Source organism: Chelon labrosus (assembly GCF_963514085.1).
Source record: "Chelon labrosus genome assembly, chromosome: 18".
Classification (NCBI taxonomy): Eukaryota; Metazoa; Chordata; class Actinopteri; order Mugiliformes; family Mugilidae; genus Chelon; species Chelon labrosus.
Genome location: NC_140351.1, coordinates 15,476,080 through 15,500,993, shown reverse-complemented (window position 1 = coordinate 15,500,993; position 24,914 = coordinate 15,476,080). Strand labels below are relative to the sequence as shown.

The following is a 24,914-nucleotide window of genomic DNA, read 5'->3' as shown; positions in this document are numbered from 1 at the left end:
ACTGATAGGAAACCTGTTAATCATCCAGTAATGGAATTATTTAAGAAAATATCAGGGTTACCTAAAGGGCATGTTTCTGCAATTTATAATACTTTATTGGAACACATGCAGACCCCCTTAGGGATAACAAAGGTGTGGAATAAGGACTGCCCTGAAGCAACTATAGACTGGCCTAGAGTTTGGAGGAATGTCGCTCATTCCTCACAAAATTTAAATAATAAGTTAACCAATCTCAATTTTTTATATCGCACTTATTTAACACCAAAACGGCGCTTCATGATTGGGTTATCTTCCTCTCCAAATTGTACTTTATGTGACTTGAATCAAACAGGGACTTTCTTGCATATCATGTGGGAGTGTCCATCAGTTCAATTTTTTTGGCAACAAATAGGAAAACATCTTAATAATGCACTTGGCGTAGAGATTAACCTCTCTCCAAAGTGTATGCTCTTAAATGATGACTCTGGGCAAAATCTTAATCATATGCAAAGATTGTTGTGGCTATCTTGCATGTACAGTGTCTAAAAAGATGTTGGCGGTTAGGTGGCAACCACCGCATTCACTTTCCATACATCAATGGATTTATTCCCTAATAGAGATGTTATCCCTTGAGCTCTCTGTTGCCAAGATGAATGGAGCAGGCCAGCGGGTGCTTAAAGCTAGGAAGGAGGCTCTCGAGGTAGCTCGAGCTATGATTTAACCCTTTATTATTATTTTTCATTCTTATGTATTTATCTTAAATATCCAACATGTGGTGAAAATTAGAGAAAGATCTGTGGGTGGGGTGGGGGGTCTAGGGTTATAAAATGTGCAGGTGTGGTGTGTTGTATTGCTTATTTATTAAGTTATTTATTGAATTTTTTTTTCTACTTATTCATTTTCTTTGTTTTAGTTATGACTTGTCTTTCTCAAATGTACATAGTAATGATATCACTTTGTCTAATGGTTGGAGTGTGTAAGCTACATGTGCTTATATGTTTATTGTTGTTATTTTGTGATTTATATATTCCTTTTTATGTCTGTTCTTTTGTTTTGTTTTTTTGTTTGTTTCTGTGATTTATTTCTTGGTATATGAATGTGTATGCGCTTATACTCTACAACAGACATATGTTGACTTTCACCTGCTCCCAATATAAAAATAATAAAATATATATAAAAAAAAAAAAGGAACTAGATAGAAGTGCAGCATTTCCTTTTACTTGGAGTACTATTTTTAAATGCCGGGCGCTTCGCTTGTGGCCGTGAGGGGTCAAAGAGCACACGTCTCAAGGCGCTGGATGGAAAGTCAAGGCATCACCAAAGTGGCAACAATTCATCCTGAGAGAGCATGAATACCAAAATGAATGGTAATGCATTGCTGTCCCTCAAAAGTACAAATTAAATGATCAACTTTTAGGATATATTATCTGTGAACCATGACTGTGTGTGCAATGTTTCAATCCGTCCAGTTGTCGCTCATATTTTCACCCCAGTGGAGACGCTGGAACCACGTATGGCACTGTGACACAATCAAACAATCTGGAGTAGTCAAGAATGCGACATTTTAGTCAAACTTTCCTCCCACGTCTTTTGTTTCTACTTTTAATCTGGTGACCTTACCTATCACTCTCGCTGAGGAGGCTGAAGCTAGTTTATCATGACCGAGCCGCCAGGGGCTGTTCAAACAGTCAAATCCTGCAAATCACAAGAAGACAACACAGATAAAGCTTTTAGTCATTTCTGAGAACGGCTGCTCGTTGTGCGATCTTTCATCTCGATACAATTTTCTGTGAAAGGACATCCTCAACATACACAGCCCGTCGCGTTCAGAAAATGAAGCGACACTTATTCACACCCGCCTTCAGAAAAAAGACATGATCCGACTCCAGGTGGAAAGCTTTCAGCACAAGTGTGAACGCAGCCAAGAGGCACCGAGCGTGCAGATCTGAACGCTAAGACCACATTCAGAGGGTAACAGGGCCACACGCCACGTTCTCCCTGCAGCGTGAACGCAAATATGTTGACTGAAAGGCCGCCTACTTTGTAAGAAGAGTTTTGACTCATTCATTTTTTTGCCCTGCAGTTTCCCATCACCCTCAGCTGCAACTGCAATACATGTCATGCTGAATTCATTTGGCTGATTTTACCTGTTACACTGCAACAGCTCAAGTCAGCAGTGACTCATCCATGGCACGACAATCTTTCATCACCAAGCGAGCCTTTTTTCACGTCCTGAAATTCTCACAACTTCAGTATTCAGAGGTGAGCTTGTTATGTAAGTCAAAACCACGGTGGCAGCCCCACATTAACAACAATGATTGAAAATAACAAAAATGATATCACAAGTATAGGATATAAGATGGTGGTCTAGATCAGGAACTAGACAGTGGATCCAGACTTCTCTTTCACGTGTTTGTGGCTTGTTTCTTTTTTTTTTTTTTGTACTCTCATTCTCTAGAACTGTTGACTGCAGTAAAGATTATTATTCACTCTCATATGATCACGACAGCCGTTTCCCTGAACCTCACTGTGGTCAAAACCGGGAAGCCCGATTCACATCCTTTTACATCATGCATTTGCCACATAGACAAAGTTACATGGGGCTAGCGGGTTAAACCGATAGAATGTAATGTCTTAATGATTTTGTGATCGTAATCATGAGTAAAATTGATTTCATCTTATCTCTCTTTGCAAGAAGAGAGGATCAAATTTACACCCATGTCCCATGTTTCATGTTAACACACGTTTCTTACTCAGAAGTGGGGATAGTGCATTTATCAGTTGCCGTTCCAAGATGGATAAATGATGAAGCTTATGCCACCAACATCACCATGTACGTCATCTATGACCTCTAAAAGCTCACGGCAGGGACTTTTTTTGTGGGCAGTTTATGAGTTACCAAAAGGTTCGCTTGCCCTTTCGGATCCACGCAAACAGTTATTGTGAGGGACAGTGAAGAAAAACACTCCCCACATTTTAATTCTTTCTTTTTGTCATAAGAAAGGTAAACAAATCCCCCCCTCACAGGGACTGACTACAGCCCTCCCACGGACTAGGCAGGTGTCGCGCCTTTGTCTGTCGTCTGCAGTGATGTTATATTGTCATAATTTGTGAGTCAGCTGTGGACATGACATTGTGTGAAATGAGTCAGAATTAGCCATAGAGTCTTTATAATTGCACAATTCAATAAAAACAGCGGCTCCTGTGCAAGAGTCTCAAAGGTCATATGGCTCATTGTTCATCCATTCATCTTCTGTAACCGTTTGTTCCTGTTAAGGTTTGCGGGGTCTGCTGGAGCCTATGCCAGCTGTCATCGGGCGAGGGTACACCCTGGACAGGTCGCCAGTCCATCGCAGGGCTAACACAGAGAGACAGACAACCATTCACACTCACATTCACACCTACGGTCAATTTAGAATCACCAATGAACCTAACAAGCATGTCTTTGGACGGTGGGAGGAGGTCGGAGTAACCGAAGAGAACCCACGCAGACACAGGGAGAACACGCAAACTCCACACAGAAAGGCCCAGACGGCCCATGGATTTGAACCTGGGACCTTCTCGCTGTGAGGCATCAGTGCTAACGACCCCTCCACTGTGCCGCCCATGGCTCATTGTGTATCTTTAAATCTATTTTTATCTCCAAATGCAACTTTCATTTTGACTTTCTTCAAAGTTTAACAAGCTCTTTTCAGAGTTTTACATTCCCACGGAGCAGAAATATGCGTTTGAAAGGCTGCACGCTGGCCGTTAGATTGTGGTAGGTAGTGAGTGAAACCTCTCAGTCTGCTACTTTCTTCAACTGCCTGTTCCCAGGAGGAAAATACTCTATTATGACACAGCCGTTTCCCTGTGCCTCGCTGTGATCAAAACCGAGAAACGCAACCAGCACTTGTTTTTTTCATGCGTAGAAATCTGACGAGCTGGTGGCCCACACGCTCGTCTCTCAGGCAGGCTGAATATGTTATATCAGGTAGGGAAGTGAAACAGTGAGGATATAAACACACTACAGAGGGCATTCATGTGTGAAAACACGAGGAAGCCCGCCGCTTTTGATTGGTAACGATTTCAACAACTAAACTTGTGATTTTGTTAATCATTAGTGTTTCTAGGCCTCAAGGTGAATTATTTTCAATTTTGTTTCTGATGAACCGGCTGGCATGAAGGGGATTTCCTCCTTTGCCATGTTTTGCACCGAGTCAGTCACGTTATTTGTTCTATTTTCATTATGGATTTCCCTTTGCACTCGGGATTACCGGTGAACTTTCCACTTCTCTATAGAATGTGTTTTTGTTTCGGTACTCATGAACATGAACGTCTCTTCACCTTGGGATCGGTAAACACAGGAATATGTGCTCCGGTGTAATTGGGCATTACAGATGCTTCTGTAAGAACAAGAGTGAGTAAATTAGCAGGTTAAATTTGACTTGGACAAATCATACGCAAACTCTGATGCGAACACGTTCAATATTATTTCTTCTATGTCCTTTAATGACCAAGCACGAAATGAAGGGTGCCCTTCTCCCAAAGTGTGCTGCGATCTTGAGACAATTCAGTGTTCTGCTGGGAAACGTTTGGACTGTGTGGATGTTGATAGATGTGTACCACCCACCCACCCAGAAAACAGCACAAGGTGTTGACCTGGCCTCCAAATTGCCTAGAACCCAGACTGATCAAATATCTGTGGGATGATCCATAGAGGCCCCTCCCCTCAACCCATAGGACCCAAAGACCCCCACTAACAACATTCTGTTGCCAGACACCACAGGACACCCTCAGAAGGACCATGTCCATTCTCTGATGAGTCAGAACTGTCTTGGAAGCATAAGGGAGACCTACACAATATTAAAAAAGGTGGTCATAATGTTATGCCTGATCGGTGTATTGCATGACCTGGAACACTGAGAGTCTTCCCAGCTACCAATATCTACCACCCTGATCCAGCAGTATGCTAGCTTAGCTTAGCATAAATATAGAAAAGCGGGGAAACAAATAGCCTGGCTCCGTCCAGTGGTAGTTTCTAATATCTGACGTCAACCTACATGCTCGTTTCTTCCATAAGTGCAGCCTAAGATTTGACTGATGTCAGTATTTGCACCTAACGCTCGTCAAAAAAGTCAAAATGTTGGCTCATTTAAGATAATTTCAGTTTATGATGAGGCGGTTCTGTTTCTACAAGATATATTTCATCAGAGCTTTCTTGAAAGTGAAATCACAAGTAGACTTTCCTCACACATGATGGTTATAAGAAACTAGCCCACACAACGTGATCTTTAGACTGCAGCAAGGCGCTCATCGTTTCAGCACCGACTACCTCTTATAGTGTTTTAGTTGCTTTGATCACGTCTCCTGGTTTTCAGTTTCATGCATCACTCATCTGTGGCTTTAAGTGCTCCACCTGTGTATACAAAGTGTGCCAAAAGTGGACCACGATTTAAAAAAAAACAAAAAAAAAACCTAATCAGCTGTGGAGGGTGTGCGGGTGTCTTTCTTTGGCAACAGCCTGATGGCATGGCTCAGTGAGCGGAGTCTGAAAGTGGCAGCTTCCCCTGAAAACTGTCACACTGTTGATCAAAATCACCCTGGGAAACAAGCTGATGCATGTTTAACGCGGTAGCTGCTTTAATGAAGAAATACTACAAGAGTGCGTTATGCCTTATACGCCGGCTGAGACAGAAATAAGGTGATAAGCGCGCAAGCACGTGATTTTCTGTGGTTAAGGGGAAACCATATAAGCAAGTGACGATGAGTCTGGCTGTTCAAATTCACATCTGTACAACCCAGACAAAGAAACAGCATCGTGACTGTGAGGTCTGCTCTCTACATCCCTGCTTACTGGGTGAGTCACTGCTAAACAAACTGAGTTAATTTAATCTCATGAATTGAATCCTGTTAGATTATTATTATTATTTTTTATATGTTTTGGTGTGTTGTCTCATTTTACATCCTCTGGTTCTTTGCAGAAAACATGGGTGAACCAACTCCAACTGTGGACGTACGGACTTATTTTACTATAACTGTAAGTATTACTTTGAGATAACTCTCTGTGTTCATAGCACAAGCGAAATATAGTTTGAGCAGTATTAAAAAGGCAGAGCAGAGCGGAGAAAGTACTATTTTTGCTATCACATAGAGGGGAAAGCTATTTCTAAATCCCTGCTTTAGTGCAGTGGTTGAATTGCATTGCAGTACTTAAAGTCTGATATTGAAGTAGAAAGTACAACTTAATTAAAGACAATGTTTAAAAGTAGTTTGTACTTAAAACAATTTTTTTAATTTTTTATTTTTTTTTTTTACTTGTGGTGACTGTGAAATAAAAAAGCATTTTAAGATCCATGTATATTGATATCTTTACATCTAACGCAGACATCTGTATTATCTGCAGTCACAGCCACAGCCGTGTCAGCATCAAATTTTCCGTTGTTTGCAAAAACCTAAGCCCCTCTGTTTATCTCTGACCTACATCTAAACTTCTGATCTCGACTTCTGGGGTACCGAGTTCTGCAGCGGGCCCCTTTCTGGAGCCCCTCAGGATTGTGTACCCCCCCCTCGGTCTTGGATAGCAGCAGGAAATTGTGCAGTAGTGTGGTTTCTCTTGTGCAGACACAACACCTGCACCTGACAGCAGTTTTTTTGTTGCGTGTTCTGGTTAGCTTGTACGTCACAGACGGTGTTTGATGTAATTTCACTGTATTCCCACTAGAAGCGAACTATGTTATGAAAACAGCAACACCGAGTTGGTTAGCAAGCAGGAATAAGTACAACAGGAAGTGGAGAACAAAAGACTGTGTATCGGTTCCACTCAGAGCTCTTTAATACTAAATCGGACAATCTATTTTTGATTACAGGAAACTACTGACTACGACTATGACTCTGGGTCGACTGAGGACCCTGGAATGTGTGACAGAAGCTGGGTTAGGGAGTTTCGTGGACAGTACGAGCCCCCTCTCTTCTGGATCATCTTCATCCTTGGTGCTGTGGGTAACCTGATGGTGGTTTGGATCTACACCACTGTCCGCCACCGCCTGAAAACGATGACCGACGTGTACCTGCTTAACCTGGCTGTGGCTGACCTCTGCTTCCTGTGCATGTTGCCCTTCTGGGCTGTCGATGCCATCAAGGGCTGGAACTTTGGCGTCGTTGTCTGCAAAATAGTCTCTGCTGTCTACAAGATCAACTTCTTCAGCAGCATGTTGCTTCTCACCTGCATTAGTGTGGACCGCTACATTGCTATCGTACAAGTCACCAAAGCCCAGAACTTCAAGAAAAAGAGGCTGTTCTACAGCAAACTTGCTTGCTTTGGGGTCTGGTTTGTCTCCACTCTCCTGGCCCTCCCTGAATTTATCTTTGCCAAGGTGAAGACGGACCAAAACGGGAACTCCTTCTGTGCTCTAGTCTACTGGGACAATGCATTCAACCGGACTAAGATCCTGGTGCTGTCCCTGCAGATTTGCATGGGCTTCTTTCTTCCGCTCCTAGTTATGTTCTTCTGTTACTCTGTCATCATTCGCACACTTCTGCAGGCCAAGAGCTTTGAAAAGCACAAGGCCCTACGTGTCATCTTTGCTGTGGTGTTTGTGTTTGTCCTCTCTCAACTGCCTTACAATGGCTTTCTCATCGTGGAAGCCACACAGGCAGCCAATACCACCATGACAGATTGTGAAACTGTCAAGATTTTTGATGTAGCTGGACAGATTGCCAAGAGCCTAGCATATACTCACGCCTGCCTCAACCCGTTCCTGTACGTCTTCATCGGAGTTCGGTTCAGACAAGACCTCCTAAGGATTATGAAGACGTGCGCTGGCGGCCTGGGCAATGGAAGTCTCATTAAAATGCAGGCAGTCCCCAAACGTCCCTCTGTCTTGTCAGACACCGAAACTACCCCTGCCCTTTCCATATAAATGTCCACTTCTCCTTAAATCCCTAAACCTGAGACCTGAGCCTTGTTTTCATACTTGTTATCCCATGCATTACTTACTACTAGAATAGCAACAATAACATTAGCAACCTTGAAAGCAACAAAAAGTATTTGGAGGTCATTTTCATCATATTCATATTCTAACAGTCACATGCATATTATTTTTACTGGAACCGTTGTATAAACTGTACATTACTGTAAATACATTTTTTTTTAAATGTTTTTTTTTTCCATCATGTATTTGTTGTGTGCTGCTGTAACTGAATAAAAAAACCAACTGTATTTTGACCCAAATATAAAAACAACTATTAAAAATATGGAAAGAAGTAAAGCATACTGCAATTTATGTCCCATGCGGAAAGGAAATGCAACTGTTTCAAGCCGATACAATTAATGAATGAAGGGGTGAGACAAACAATATATGTCTCGTACTCGAGTGCTTTCACTGGTATAACGTGCAGAGTGTGGTGGGAACTGTGGCTGGATCAGTCCACAATGTTTTCGATCTGACTAGACGTCTTTACCCCGACCGTCTGCACCATCCTCTGTGCTGACACTGTTGCTGTTGAACCTTAAACGTTTAAGTTCGGCTATGACTTGGCAGTTTCGCAGCGACTGCCAACGGCTGCCCATTCAAAGCAGCCATGAAGAAGTGTTCCCACGTCGGCCTTATAACGGTAGTGGCCCAGACATGCGTGAGACAGATAGACGGGTGCCATGGCCTCGAAAACAAGATATGCTCAACTTCTGCTTTACTTGACACAATAGAATTTCACTTTCACAGATGTCAAAAGGGTACACACATCATATGCTTGGGTGCATAGGGTCTGCACAAAGTTAAATGTAAAACCCAACAGAGGAGGATTTTCACGGCTTGAGTCAACAAAAAGTGAAAACAACATCAAAGTCAGAGCAGACAGATAAATGAAACGACTGGTGGACTGCTTTCCACCCTTGTCTGATGAGCTGTGGGCGAAGGGCCTTGGGGCAGCACACGTTTGGAGTTTCATGACACCCACAAACAGAAACTGCGGCTGTCAACCTGATATAAATCTGAATTTAGGTACAAGTAAAGTACAATACAATAAATCAAAGATGTATACATTATGAACATTATATTAGTTATATACAGTGTGTGTGTGTGTGTGTGCGTGTGTGTGTGTGTGTGTGTGTGTGTGTGTGTGCCTCGATCACTCACTGTCCCTCTGGGTGTGGCATGTTAATACATACTGGGCAGCAAGGTGTGCCCGCTCTCCTTCTCCGAGGAGTATTTTTAATTTGGAGAGGTCGTCCAGCTCTTTGAAATCTGGTACCAAAGAGCTGAACTTGTTCCAATGAAATTTTCTCGTATCATTTAATTTGGTACATTGTAGGAGAAAGTGCATCTCCGTCTCAACCTCACCTGTCGAACGGTGACCACATTTTCTGTTTTCTTTTGGTTGCCATGATTTTTTGTGTCTTCCTGTTTGGATTATCTATCTATCCATCTATCCATCTATCTATCTATCTATCTATCTATCTATCTATCTATCTATCTATCTATCTATCTATCGTCTCTCTCTCTCTCTCTCTCTCTCTCTCTCTCTCTCTCTCTCTCTCTCTCTCTCTCTCTCTCTAGGATGGCATGCTTTTTAGAGTTTAGACATTTCTGCGAGGGCTGCGAGGTTGGTTTAGAATTGGAAATATCACACATTGAAATATGAGAACAAACAGGTGTTAGAAGACAGAAACTTCACACAGTACATGCTAGCAGTAAAAAAACAAATCCCAGGCTGTTATTGTGGTCACTGAGGTTGGCCCCAGACAACTGCTGCCTACCTGCTGAATTCAGGTGAGACCACAGACACATTCTTTCTTTTCTCTCCTTTTGTGCTGCTACTTTCTCTCACGACAGGAAACCATCAGTCAAGTCAATAACAACATGTTCCCGCTTGACATGACGAGGCCTACCGATGCCCTGGCAGGTCGCGAAGAAGAGCGACGTTACCAAATACCTGCGCAAGCTTCCTCATAATCAGATGTTGTTGTTGCTTTGTTTAATCTGCAAGGATTGCAACTACACAATTTTCAATGTGATGCAAAACTTGTGAATCTCTTGCACGGGTCACATTGGGATGATCCCGCATTGTATCTCATGGGAGAAGTAGGTCTCATGCCTAAAAAGGGGAAACAACTAAAATGCGTCATATCCTATTGCAAAATATTTCTTAACTATTACTGTAAATAGTCCGGTTGCACTGTGAACAAACAAGACGCTGGGAAGATTTTGACTTTAATGTAGCACAGAATAACAACAGGTTTCTTGGGAGGCCAGTCGTGGTTATTGGAGGAGGATGAAACAATGGGCAAACCTTTACAATGTAATACAACCTCCAAATAGTTGTGGTTTCTTTTTTGTCTCATCTTAAAATCAACAACACACGAACAATAGAGTTTGATCAGATGTCCCCAATGTTTTTTGAGTTCTCTTTTTTTTGTTCCCCGTCGATAGTTTATGGACCGCAGAGAAAAACACATGTTGGACGCTGCCCTCACAAGTGAATCTACAGTATATAAAACATATCATCCAGGATGTGTTTAGGCTTTATGCATTCGTTCTTTCATCATTCAAGGCTTCAGAAAGCAGGTGATTCAAGCATTCATCCATCACCTTTAAGGTTTAAGAGGACTAGTAAGGCGCTCTCAGCTGAATTCCCCTTTATTTATATAGTGTCAGTAATAATCCAAATTGTCTCAAGGCGCTTTACAGAACCCAGACACCCAAACCCCAAGAGCGAGCACTATAGCGACGGTGGCGAAGAAAAACTCCCTTTTAACAGGAAGAAACTTTGAGCTGAACCCCAGTTACCATCGTGTACATGCTGTATGTTGTGAGGGGGTCACGAAAAATATACGTGATGAAGACCTGCTGGAAATGGCTCGATGGTGGAAAACAGAGGCCTAGCTCATGCAGTAAAAATGTCTGTTACAATCGCTGCAGTTGTACTTAAGCCACAGGTGTCAAACACAGGAAAACACTGCAAAAGCGGCCCACCAGAGGGTCTAATCTGGCCCGCAGCGTGAAAGTGCAAAAATAACATAGAATACTGCAATTTTTTTATGAAAATAAATGCTATCCCTAATTGGTCCATCGTTTTAGTCAGAGACGTGGACAGAACACAACACACTGAGACCCAGGACTAAACAGCAGACAGCAATGTGTCCAAATTGCACTTATTTTTCTTAAGATATTTCATTTTATTTGAAAGATAGTTTGTTAAATGTAAACATTCTCCTAATTTGTTCTTCTTTGCACTAAAACAAATGGAAAAAAAACTGGAGTCGTCGTTACTTATAGGTTATTATACTATTATCTTCTGCTATTATCCGGCCTGCTTCAGATCAAATTGGGCTGCAACCGAACTAAAATGAGTTTGACACCCCTGACTTAAGCAAAACATTAGCAACAGATATTCCTAACATAAAGGAAAGAGTGTCCACTGTTAAAACTAGAACGCTTACTGTTGAGATTGAGGTAGTTTCAAGTACTTAACTAAGACACAGTTTAAGTAGTGTAGTCAAATTAAGCAGCCTTAAACAAAACAGAGAACGGTATGAGATACGTCTGTAGTCTTTTTGTTCGTGCAGTCTTTATCTGTTTCGGTTGATTCAATGATTAAATGTTTCTGGCTTTCAAACTTTTATCTACATTCTGCGATTAGAGGGACAAATCTCATCTGTAATGACTAAAACTGAATATTTGTTATGAAATATAACAACATAATCAGAAGAGTAAAGATTTGAGTATATCCCCAGACACATTATACTACGATACAGTAGTATAAAAGGGAAGTGAATTAACACACCTTTTGATATCCCACCATTTATAAATAAACTGTTTCCTCTGAACTCAAGCAGAGTTCCCCACCCATTGATTGAAATCACTGCCTTGTGTTGTAGAGAACTGTTTCATCTACCACCAATCCGCTCATCCAAGTAGCTTCATCAGCTGTAAATGACGATGGTGAGGAGCTCAGGGTTTTATCTGGAACACCTTTGGAACTGACACGACTAAGGTCTGTTCACAAACCAGTGCTCACCTGTATTAGAGGATGTTCATATCGAACGTGCTGTTAACAACTAAACTCAGAAGATTCGAAGTGGGTTTGAAACCTTTTGAGGACAGATGTTAAAACTGTGCTGTAAGTGTCTGATAATGCTTGTCTCAGTCCACCTCCCTTGTTCAGAGAGGGGTTTCTTATATTGCTCTTATAGGCCATCTGTCTTCTTCGTCTATAATGTGATCCTCAAAAGAGTGTCCTTTATCTTTCAGGTGCAGGTGGACGGCTGAGCCTTAACTTGAGGATCTGGCTTTCCTGTGTTGCAGTTTCTGCCTCAGCGCGTTGCTGGACTTGGGGGATTTGTTCTTGTACCTTCTCCTTTCCCTCTGTCCCAGTCTGAGCTCAATGATGTAGGGTGATGAGACTCCCCAGCTACTGTTCCAGAGGGCGACTGGAATCAAATAAGAGACGCTGATCTGTGTGTGTATGTTTTCTCCACACGATTTCTCCGCATAAAGAAGCCAAACAGTTCCAGCTGATGTCCTTCTGTGTAAACTTGATTCTGGACAACTGAGAGCCTTCAGCCACAAGGTGGTGTAGTTTCCACAGCAACATGAGTCAGTGGTTTGGGTTTCAGCCGCTGTTACCAGCAAACACACAAGATGGAAATGAAACCAACCCCATCTAGTGGCGGTTTGGAAACGAGTCTGAGGGAATGAACTTCACGAGTTTTGCCTCGCTCTTGGAAACCAGTCTCATTCCCATTGAGCAGCTAATAGACAGGCAGATTGATAGTATTTTACTAATACTCCATGTTCCTCATTATATCACAACTCTGAAGTATGGTGGTAATCACCACTGGGGAAAACAGTGAAAAGCGAGCAGTGGTGAAGAATGCAAAAGACTCACAAGTAGAGCAGCACCTGTGGTTTGGGAACATCCCATCCATCTTTCTGCACAGGGGGAATTGTGCGCGTGTGAGTGTGCATGAAGGAGATGTGTGAGAGGAAGAAGAAGAGGGATAGAGGGAGGACGTTCTGGAGTCTGTGAGTAATAGGAGAGACAGAGTAAGCATATGTGACCTACTGACATTGAGCAGGCTGCAGTCTGGTTTCAACTGGCCTATGGTGCGGTTCTTGTGGACAACACAAAGCCAGCAGGGGCGGCGGCTTATGTATCAACAGTGACCCACTGGAGCATTTAAAGCCGAAGCAAGGCAGAAATAGCAGCTCATTGTGGATGTTAGAGTCACTGGCAAAAATTTTAAGCATTACAACAGTAAAATGACACGCAGAAAAAATAAATGAAATGGAAAAGGAAATGCATCCTTTATCCGAGCAAACAGGATCTTCATACCGCTCCTCGTCATAAAAAGAAATGTAATAGAACTTGGACCTCCACAATTCCAGCCCAAACAGGGAGCCTCTTATCATCCGCCATCTCTCCCACAGCTAATATTTCACTTCAGCTCCCGGGCCCACAGAATGAGAGACGTTTCCATTTCATGTCAGTCATTTCCAGGCCTGTGTGTTACCTGTGTGGTGATAAGTGTTTGACTGACTGGGAGTGTCGTTAGTCACTGTCCGGCTCCGAGTGACAGCCGCAGATTGACGCTGACGATGAGAGGAGGAGGAGGAGGAAGAGGCGGAGGAGGAGGAGAGGCCCCGTTTGTTCAGGGATGACAGAAAACCACTGCTGATGTAGGCGGGGGGGGGGGAACCAGCATTTACACATATATGATGACAAAAACAATGCTGTGAACAAACAAACAAAACACATTATTAAAAAAAAATTCTTTCTTTATAATAAACATTCTGAACTTATTTGCAAAAAAATCTGGTTTCATTTGTAGGGATGTTTAATGTACAGATTTATGTAATTTGATATTGAATGCAGGGATAGGAAGATCTGACTGATTTTATTTACGATGAGCTCCTAAGCAGTTTTTTTTATTTTCAGTGATGATTTTTCTGGATAACAAATGCCGAAAACTAATACTGTGGTGATATATATATATATATATTTTTTTTTTTTCTAAATACAGACCTTCATATATGTTAAACTTAATGTTAAACTGCAGAGAAACATGTGATTTTTAAACACTCAGCTGTTGAACATTTTCTACCCTAAACTAGAAATTCTCTCTTGAGAAACATGCCTTCATATTTACAGTTAAATATCAATTACTTTGCAGGAAATTATAGGACGATAAGCAAGCCTTAAAGTAAAGTCTTACCCACTAAACCTAAAATAAGAGACCATTATCTTTAAATATATGATTAATAGAAAAACAAAATGTTTAAAACATGAAAAAACTGAGTAAACAAGATATTTTTTGTTGGATAAAAATTCACCAAGAATAATGGAAATGATCCTATCTGACAAAAAAAAAGACAAAAAAAGCTAGAGCTCCCCTTTTCATAGTTTAGTTAATCATAAACTCTAAATTACAGTAAGTATTCCCTTGTATCCCCTAGTATTGCCCCAGTTTGTAGACATGCCACTGCTCGTCAAAGATGTCTGAATGTGCACTGTGCTAAAATTGTGTCCTGTAAGCTTGTCAAGTAAATGATACAGTTGGTTTCATTTTTATTTAATTCTTCAGTTGTAGTGTGAAACAGGTTTGTATCAACACTAATGAAATGCATTTTGTCCTTATACTTGCATTCATTAATTCCTAATATTACAGTGTACGTACATACGACAGTCTCTTTCTTTAAAGCTGTTGTACTTGTTAAAGCTGCCGTCCACCATGCAAAAAGGTGTAACAGATGCAGGACGTGTTAAAAGCCTACACCTGCTCAAGACTATAACTAAACACCTGCCACAGCAAGGGTGGTTTGGGGGAGAATTCAGTTTGGTTTAGGAGGATTTTAGAGCCCTGAGCTCACCATCAAAGTATCAGTCTGGGATTATGTGAAGACAAACAAAGTAACGGAGGCAACCACAAATGAGCTGACGTTCTCCAAGCTACTCCAAACAATTTGAAATCACACGTTATTTTTGGGCCCATATCTTTTGCATAGTTATGTTCATGCCCTTCAGTAAAATCAGATTAACCAAACACTGACATATCAACAATTTTTAAGTTTGAATTTATGTGGACTTATGCGGAATGAATGCAAGTCCAGTATTCACTTTGTTTTACCTCTGATTTTAGTCTCTACACACTCTCAAGGGAAATATCTGTCCTGAGCTGTGACCAGGTAGTCGCTAACTGTGTCTCTCTACTGTATATTGTAAATATCGAGAGCTAACTGCAGTATTTCCTTTTAATACACCTTGTGGATTTATGATATAGTAGTTTTTTTAGTTAGGTGCCAAACTAACTGTCTGTAATTAATGTGTTGCAAATATAACATTCAAAGTAACTATTGAATTACTGGGATAAATCTTGTGAATTTTACTCGCACCTTTTCTAAACCTGCCAGTAAAACATGATGCTTCTATTGAAAAATGATAAAACAATGTCTATGATTAGCTTAGTGCTGATGTTAGCCACTAAATTAACTGTCTGAAGCTAACACGTCACTAATACAACACTACAAGCAGTGTAACTATTTAATTGTTGGGACCCAAGTGAACAAGTGTAAAAAACATAAGTGAAGTCAACACACTTGCTCTATTTATTTGCTGTTTAGCTTAGTGTTTGTGTTAGTCACAAAGCTAACTGTCTGAAGCTAATGTGTTGCTAGTAAAACTAATGTGTTGCTAATTTGAGTTTGAGTTTTTGTGAACCTGGGATTTGAAACAACTAAAATAAACAAACATTGAAAGCAACTTTACTATAAAACACTGTGCCCCAGATATTTTAAAATACATAAAATGTAGCTCATATCATCTTTGGTTATTTCTAATAACAAAATGCTGATGTTAGCCACTAAGGCTGATGTTTGAAACTATTATTTCAGCAAATCTAGGGGTTTAAAATACTCAAAATAAACATTCAACGCAAGTCTACGTCGCCATCTTTCCTGTAAATCACTGTGACCCCCAATGAACAACACTAAAAATTCGAACTCAAGTCAGGACAGTTGTTTTACAATTAGCTTAATGTCTTAATGTTACTATGCTAACGGTCTGAAGATAATGTGTTGTGAACACAACATTACAACTAACTATTATGGGGCTAATTCTCATGATTTTTTTTACTTTTAATCTCTATTTGATAATCTTATTTTTGTGACTATAGCTATTTGAAAGAATTTAAATAAATAAACATTAAAAACATGAGTCTACATTCCCACTGTCCCTGTAGAAAACACTGTGCCCCCGAAGAACAACGCTAAAAAAAACCTCACGTCAGGACAGGTTTTTCAAGTTAACCCAATCATTGGAAGCAACAAAGGTATTGAAACAGTGGTAAAGATGATGGCTCAGATGACAGCGAGGAATGAAGTTTGCAACACTTTCAGTCTTTCAAAGACAAATTACAACACCCTTGTTTCCACCATTAGTCTCACGATGGGCAAACTGGGGGTAAAAACAGGAAATAATCTCGCTCTACAAGGCCAAGAAGTTCAATCTCTGGACATCTCTGAACATGTTTTCACCCTCACAGTCTCTACGCTTCCTTTTACCTCCTCTTCCAAAAGCGTGGCGGTGAGCCGCGAGATGGATGGGCTGAGCGTTGCAAGATTTCCAAAAGCGAACAGAGTCTGACTGCTGCTCTACCTGAGGAGCAAAAACAAAAGAGCCATCTCTACCTGTAGGACTGTGGGAGTCGAGGCTTTGATCTGGACCAGAAAGAGAGAGTAGTTTGATGAAATATTGATGCTCTTTTTTTTTTTCTTTTTTTTTTAACTGTGTCCTGCGGGAGCACAGTCTGCTCTCAGGATGTGTGCGCAGATACACAATACAGCAGCGTATCTCGATAGATGAGAATGGACTTGACTACGTGGCTCAAGGAGGGTTAGTGGTCCTAATGGGCCTAATGATGACCCCCCACTCTGGGCCTGAACTGACCAGGGACTTGTTGATCAAAAGAAGAAGTGCGTTTAATCAGTCAGCACCCATTGCAAAATACATGCCCGACTGATATGTGCCTGACATCTTAACAGAGTCTTGACAGCCCAGCCTGCACGTCTTAAATCTTTATTTGCCGTTGGACGCGTAATTGTTTGCCCTTGAAGACAAAGGTGTAACAGACTTAAAGACATGTTGAAGTGGAGAATGCCACACAAGAAAATCATCAGTGTAAAAAAAAAAAAAAAAAAATCCACATTTTCTGGAGTTCATTTCGTGGTACATTTTAAAATAATTATTCTTGATTTGACTCTAGCAAATGATGACCTATCCTGAATAACATAAAATAGATGCGCTTATAACCAGGGATGTTTTTCAAGTATTCAGACACAGAAGCCGCGTTAATCCCGGTATCAGACCATGACTTCAACTGCAAAAGTTTGATTTGACTTTGTATTAAAGTGACCCACATTCTTCAAGCAACAATGATCGCCATGCTAGAAAAAAAAAATTGCGAATATTGATAAATTGCCTTGAGCGCTTTTGTTTGAAAGTTAAGAGGCCAACACGCTCCAGTCAGACTGGGGAAAAAAAAGAGTGTGAAAGACGAGGGGGGATTTATCACTCTCCCATGCTCACGTTCATACACAGATAGACGGCGGGTATAATGACTTTTGCGGGAAAAGCAGAACGATTATTTAAACTTAAAGGGAGAGGAGAAAGGGGCAGAGAAACGGGTCCAAGTGGGGGAGGAAGGAGGGGTCCTAGGAGGAGCCAGGGGCAGGAGATAGTCTGGGAAAGGTCTCGCGTTAAAGCAGAATTAACATGCCTTTCCATTGGAGTCCATTAGATAATCATATTCATACCACACAAGGCTCAAAACCCTCTCTGTTTCATTATTCCCTTTTAATCCAGTCTGATAAGGGGGCGCAGGCGTCGTGGTTTTATTATGTCGTCATTTGGAATCCACATGAAATCCCCACGGGATATTATCACGGGGAAATTGCTTAAGTAGAACCAAGTGGATATAGTTTCGCGTTTATTATTTCTGACGGATTCAAAATAACTGCAAATATCCGGGTATTTTTTTTTTTTTTCTTCTTCTGATTATTGGGGAGCTAAGAGTCTTATCAGTCATTCACACTAATGGCCCACTCAAGCCACCCGATACCTCCGGCATGGGGGGGAGGAGGGGGAGGAGGAGGGATGCTGGGAGGAGAAGAGGAGAGTGCTGTGTTTGAGAGTGTTCTGAATGTGGGAGTGTGTGCAGGTAGCGGGGGGAACAGGGAAGAGAGAGGACATGAAGAGAGATGGAGAGAGGAGGAGGGAGACGTTTTGAGCTCAATCAAGGTAAATCAACTCCTGACAGTAGATTAGAGGCTCCTGGCTGAAGGGCTCCCGGCCTTCTCTGGTCATTTGTGGCGTTCACTGTCTTGTTATTGAATAAAAACACTTTGTTAAACGGTGACAGTGTGGACGCAGTGAAGGAAAACAAGGATTGAAAGGGCAACAAGCAGCTACTGTGCGACCTCTGTGTGTCTCCTAATGTGGTAATGTGGCTGCTTAAAATATTTTTACATTCTCCAGCAGGTCGATATCTACAGAAATGAATCTGTTCTGGGTTTCTTAGCTTATTGAAAGTGGAGGATTTGGAAGCACTGAACATATCATATCTTGAACGTATGGAGTACAAATAAAATATTTAGCATTTAATTTACATTTTAAAGGGTTTTCCACTTAGATATACACTCATTTAAACTTAATTTAGGTTTTTAGCCATTCACATGCACTTTGCATTTTGCGATATTAGTCGCCACTCCAATACAACCTTGCTTAGTGGAATTTTGTTTGTGGCTTCTGTACGAGAAAGAAAGAGAAAGAGGGACGTGAAGACCAAACTGACCACACAGAAGTTCAGATATAAGGTCAACAAACCGCTGCATGCGTCCCACACTCTCTTTGATATATTGAGCACTCCCTTGCCAGTTCATTAGGTACACCAGTGAAAACAAATGTATTCAAACATGACAGTCCTGGATTACATTTCAGCTCCTTTAAAGTTATGGCATTCATCATTTGTTAAAATAACTGAGAGAGCTGTTGTTTCAAGTTTGTTTTCTTTCCAGAGGCTGCGGTTCGTCATGTGCGGTTTACCGCTGAATCGTTTGTGTTATTTTGACCTCATTTTAGTCAGTGCGCTAGGCTGTAGAACAATCCCGTTTCACAATCCAGTTCATTTAACAGCACCACAAGCTGCATCCTCCAGAATGATCATGCTGAACACTGCAACAGTCGTGAAGGGGAATTTAGTGGAGGACTATCATAGAATGCATTTGTCTTCACTGGCGTACCTAATATTTTGGCATCTCCATCCATTTTTCACTTAGAGGTATCTGGCCATTCGCACACATTTTGCTCTTTTAGGCCGACATTTTGAGATACCTGTCTCCGCTTCGATACAGCTCGCCTGAATTTTAACCAGAGAACAGTCTTACTTTTTCTTTTGTGATTATTCCTTAAATAATAAATAAATAGGTAGGTTGCATGAGAAAGAAAGAGAAACACTGGGAGAGAGGCAGGGGGATACGGAGAGCACAATGCAGTTAAATAGTAAGGTCAACAAAGAAACATGTGCGTCCCACACATAATGATCTGCAGGAAGTAACAATTCCTCTGGCGCACGGATTGTATTTCTAAATAAAGATATGTTGCATGTTGCTGTAATTTTAGTGGACCGACCTATTAAAACGTCTGTTTTTCCGAGTGGATTAAGAAATCACAGGCACTTATTCTAATGTCAAACATTTTTGCAGAAAATTTCAAATGCGAGAGGTACATTAAGCAGCATTTAAAAACCTACACGTACTTTATGATTATGTGTAGACACTCATGGAAAGTGAACCTGCTCACCTTCTCCACTTTGGCAGGATGACGTGCCACTTATTATTTTGCTCAAACATAGAGTAGATCTATCACTGATTCTGACACGTAAAGTACGTTTAGGTGCTAAAACTTCTGTAGGATGTGGAATAAAATACTTTTATTTGTTGGTTTTACTTGGTTGGTGTTTTTATATCATATTCCAACTTTTGCTCTTGTAAAATCCCCCAGTTCTTCCACCAATATGTGTTTCTGACACTTGGGATGTTCCTTCATCTTAAAAAACCTCCCGCAGCAAACAACAGCAGGAGCCTCTTTCCTCCCTCTGCTTCACGCAGCCAGTGCATTTCTACCAGTCACATCTGTGTGGATATAATATGCTTATTCTGCTGTATCCATTTCACAGTGACATCTGTCCAGCGGCGAAGAATTAAAGGCAAAAATCCAAATGCCTACGCAACATTCTGCCAAGTATTGATTTACTGTTACTCGTGTAACATACGTGGACACGCTGAGAGCTACATATTACTTCAGTGAGATCATCTGAAACTGGAAACACGCTCTGTCAGTCGGTCATTATTTGAAAAATAAGCACGAGGCACAGATGTCGGTCTTGAACGCGGCGCGGCGTTTCTTTCGCATTCTTGGTTGTGCTGCGAGGGGGGAAAGTGACAACGTGTGCACACGGACGAGACGTGTGCACGAGCGGTTATCATGTGTGTCTACCTTAGTGAGTGCACCTCCCTGCCTGTGGATCTCAGGGTCTGGAACAAACAGTAGTTCCTTCTTAATTGGGGTGAGATCTGGGGCTTAAAGGGGGCCAAGAAGGGACCTGAACCCCTTTCTTTCTCCTCCAGAATCGCTTTGGCTACAGAGGTGCTTTTGATGTGTGCTTTGGCTCTGCGAGTCCTACTTTGGAATATGTTCTTGGGAGACCATTGGTTACTTGCCTCCAGGCAGAATCTCAATCCCCAGGATCCTGGCCCTCTTTGATGAAATACTTTCGGGAGCCGCTAACCCCACTGATGCCCATGTGCACCTCCTCCCTCCTCCTTTACCCTCTTGTTCTCCCCCACCTCGCACCCCCACCCTCCCTCCCCCCCAACTACTACCACGTTCCTTGGATTCTCTTTGAGAGATTCATAACAAGGACTTTATCTCTGTGTAGTCCAGGCCAGATGAGCACTGCCTGACAAACTGACAGGAGAATTAGTCGTGTCTTACAGAGCACCTTTGACTGTCTCCTCTCTCGGCTCGACTTCCCGTCCGCACGGATACGAGCTTTTTCATTTTACTGGCACGCGTAGCATTTCTGTATTCATGTTTTTAACCTTGATTATTTTGTCTGCATGTAAAAAAGTTAAATGCAATCGACTTTTTTGACAAGAAAAGGCAAAACAAAACAAAACAAACCAGTTTCTGTGGTTTTACTGGTGAACAGAGACAACATCTGCCTCCAAACCACTGGAATATTCAAAATAGTTGTTCACACACTCATCATAGTTTGTGGTTTTGTCAACGTGCTCAAATCTGTCACCCAGAATCCGTCTTCGCCCAGTGACAAAGTCGGAATCAAACATTTTTAATGATGACAAAGATGCTGACAGTCGTGACAGAGGGCTCTGATTGATCGTTGGGCAGCAATTAGTCAATGCCGACTGTATCAGCATAATAATCGCCGGGGGAAGCGGTTACAAAAACGGCACTTAAAGGCGGAAATGTCAAATAAGGAAGACTTCTTCATTTGGCACGGGGGCTGACCGGATGGTGCGCCGCGATCGGGATAAACAGGCCTGATGGACTTGACCTCTCGGCCACACACGCATTCAAATCCGGCGATTAACGCGTGATTTTCACTCCCAAACTCCCACCTCTCCATTGATTGAAGCTGCACCCTAAAGACCTCTCTTACCACATCATTTCCCTGTATATTGATTATGTATATTGATCACGCCCAACCCTACAGGAGGGTTTCCCTCTACTAGCATTAGGTACCACTCTGAAGATTGACCCCCCGGGGACTTTTTTAGCCCTGAGTCAAATTGCTGCATAATAAAAAGTTTTTTTAAAAAAACATTTAATTTAATTACACAATGTAGCTTTTGACCTGTAACTTTTTATACATTGGAATTAATGTCAAAATACACAGGACCACATGTTTCCTGTTCTATAAACTTTTGAGAAAAGTGACTGGCAGCTGTTATAAGGAACTAATATAGTTTAAACAGGCCTTTTGTAAACTCAAGTGCTTGCTCTGATCCATTGTATATCCAGATTCATTCCAACTCTCATAACCAAGCTGGAAACAGGAAAATATTTCAGCTAAAATGTTGTTTAATTTAACAAGTCACCTTCAAATGCCAAATGGATCTAATTTCCACTCCCATTTGTGCTAAAATCTGAGCTAAACTCTCTTCCCTATAAACTATCCGAGCCCAAAGTCTCCCAAGATGCTTTCTTACAGAAGGAGAGAAAAGAATGGGGGTACACAAGATTTAAAAAAAAAAGAAAAAAAAAAAAAAGGAGGGAGGCAGTGAGTAAAGGAGGGAGCAACCCGAAGGGAGGAGTCAAGCGAGGGAAGGAGCAGCTGGAGTCCCACACTTCGCCCTCTCTCTTCTCCTCGAAAAAACGCACTAAATGTAATAACAACTCTCCATGCGCTTCTCTGACGCCTATGTTGTTTTTTACGCACATCTGCGGTCTGCTATCGGCAGATATTATCGGCAGGCTGATGGTGTTAGTCCGGCGGTGGTTGAGCACAGCAAACTGTGAGAAGGAGGAGAAAGACACACAAGAGGAAAAACTCTGGCAGCGCCGTTTTGGAGTTGGAGTTGCAGCGTAAAAGAAAAAAAAAAAAGAAAAAAAAAAGTCCCAGGCAACTCCAGAGGCACATCTGCAACTTAGGAAGAGGAGGAGAAGAAGAAGTTATTTTTTCATTTTTTTTTTTTAATTATCTGAGAAGATTCTTTTATTTTTTTCCAAGAATTACAGGTGGAATCATCCAGAAAAAAGTAAGTAATCTCTTAAAAAAAAAAAAAACGCAAGTCAGTGGACTTTTCACAGTGTTGCGGTCTTTTACTTTTAAAGTTTGGGAAGGCAGGTTAGAGTTTGTGGAGGGGCAGAGGGTTCGGATTTCAAAACGGTGGATTTTTCATACTACAAGTTTAGATGTAGACGTGAAGTGGATTACGCGCAGGAGGACTCGTAGGAGCTTTTCAAACAGCGATGAACGCGATCCCAAAACAGCCGAAAAAAAAACAAAAAACACTTGGTGTGGGTGTGATTTATTCTCTGTGAAACGAGTGGAGGTTGTTAGAAACCCCGGATGGCACGCTTAACAAGTATCCGACAGACAGATGTGCATTTTAAAACTAGGGTGAAGTTGCATAAACTTAAATATATATAGTTATGCTTGATATGTTATAGAAAAACATCTCCAATTCCGTTGAGAGTTTCGAGCGCAAACTTCTCATGAACTTCTGCAAACTTTTTTGGGGGGGGGGATCTTTACCTCCAGAAACGTGGGGGTGTGGTGTGTGTGTGTGGTGGTGGCGGTGCGGGGTGGGGGGGCATGCATATTTATATGTGATCATATTTCAATGTCTGCTATTGATTCGCTTGATCGTGTTGCTTGCAGAGACAGTGAGAGGATAAATAAGCTTGTCAGATCAAACCCAACCTGCTTCTGCCTCTCAACTTGACCTTTGACATTTGCACGTATTCAGTCTTACCCTGTAATTTGTAAGTTAAAACATGCATGCATTACTTGCTTTGTGAGATTTGCTTAAAAGTTGGAGGTTTTAAAAAACCTCAGAGCATTTTTTTTAATTTTATTTTTAAGAAATATTCCTGTTGCAGAATCATCCATAGATTCATCTTTGGCTCTGAATTGTAAATGAAAGAATGTCCCCCCCTCCCCGGCCCGAGACGATTTAAACCTCGGTTTTGCTATTTTCTGTAGAAGTAAGTGAGTGTGAGCATCTGCGAACCTGACAGCAAAACAGTCAGAGGCAGGAAATCGTGCTCTTCAATTTGATCTGCATTGGAAAATTTAGAAATTATGTCCTCCACTTAAAAAAAAAAAAGGAAAAGAAAGAAAAGAGAGACATGCTTAAGGATACATCATGGCGCGTTTGAAGGCATGTGCTCAGAGAAATTTAAGCCCATTACAGTGGGGTCTGTGGCCCTGCAGGGGTCCATGAGGCCAGTATTTATGGGGTCCCGAGCAGAACGAAAAATACTATAGATCCTCCTGTATGGGTTCTTTTATTAGATTTCACTGTTAATTTTCCAATTAGAAAGTAGTGTTTATTTAAAAAAACTACATTTGAAAATTAAACTCACGTGTGCCTGTGCAGAGGGTGAAAATAAATCAGGCAGCAGAAGTTGTGTGTGTGTGTGTTTTTTGGGGGTCCGGGACATGAAAAACGTTTGAGCGCCCCCGAGCCTCCACATGTGCAGATATTTGTTTGAAACTTTCCCTCCTGTCCTCGCCAGCTGTTCCACATTTTATCTACTTGTCTGCTCTCGGGTTTCACGCGGACGACGAGGGTCCGAGGCGCTCAGCCATGCGGTGCAGCTCAAATCCTGCTTTTTTTTTTTTTTTTTTTTTTTTTCCCTGTTTTTGACACATGGCAAATTATTAACGGGGGTCTGCTGGCCGCCTTGAGACGGAGCAGCGAGAGAACGCACCAAATAAGATGTTTAACAGCGCAAGTTCACACACAGATAAAAATCTCCCTTTAGCTGCTTTTATGAGGCCGTTCCATCATTCATCTTCAGCTGTGGGTTTTGGCTTTGAGCAGAGCTTTTGCAGGGTTTGGTTACATTTGTCCAATAAAATAAAAAATAAAAAATAAAAAAAACAGACTGCCACATAAACTGTCATTTAATATTTCCCCTTTTTTATTTATAATAACAAAATAACACTCAGGACATACAAATGGAAATTGAATCATTGTCACTTAACGTAGAAATAATAAACTGACAGTCCAGGCCTTAAATCACACAAATATAGGCCTAATTTTACATTTTGAAATGACATCATGAGCATAATTTTTAAACCTAATTTTATTTCCAGGGATTAAACAAAGATGTAAATTTTTTTTTCTTATGTATGTTTGAATTTCATG

General features: G+C 41.4%; 2 protein-coding genes across 2 annotated transcripts in view; both read left to right on the top strand.

Moving 5' to 3' along the window:
- Nucleotides 1–5,457: 5,457 nt before the first annotated feature.
- On the top strand, nucleotides 5,458–8,193 carry LOC311503327 (C-C chemokine receptor type 9-like). The gene is made up of 3 exons (XM_084565983.1): nucleotides 5,458–5,818; nucleotides 5,943–5,998; nucleotides 6,828–8,193. Exons 1-3 carry the CDS (start codon nucleotides 5,725–5,727, stop codon nucleotides 7,878–7,880), a joined length of 1,203 nt encoding a protein of 400 aa, XP_084422109.1. The 5' UTR covers nucleotides 5,458–5,724; the 3' UTR covers nucleotides 7,881–8,193.
- Nucleotides 8,194–22,368: 14,175 nt separating this feature from the next.
- The window catches only part of gli3 (GLI family zinc finger 3), a 90,975-nt gene continuing 88,429 nt past the window's right edge, over nucleotides 22,369–24,914 (top strand). Inside the window, 1 exon segment of the mRNA XM_084565994.1 lies at nucleotides 22,369–22,793. The gene's annotated coding sequence lies outside the window, so the exon portion shown is untranslated.

Coding starts and splice junctions, on each gene's coding strand:
- LOC311503327 (XM_084565983.1), top strand. CDS start 5,725: ATGAGTCTGGCTGTTCAAATTCACATCTGTACAACCCAGACAAAGAAA. Junction 5,819..5,942: donor TCTACATCCCTGCTTACTGG/GTGAGTCACTGC, acceptor GGTTCTTTGCAG/AAAACATGGGTGAACCAACT. Junction 5,999..6,827: donor GGACTTATTTTACTATAACT/GTAAGTATTACT, acceptor TTTTGATTACAG/GAAACTACTGACTACGACTA.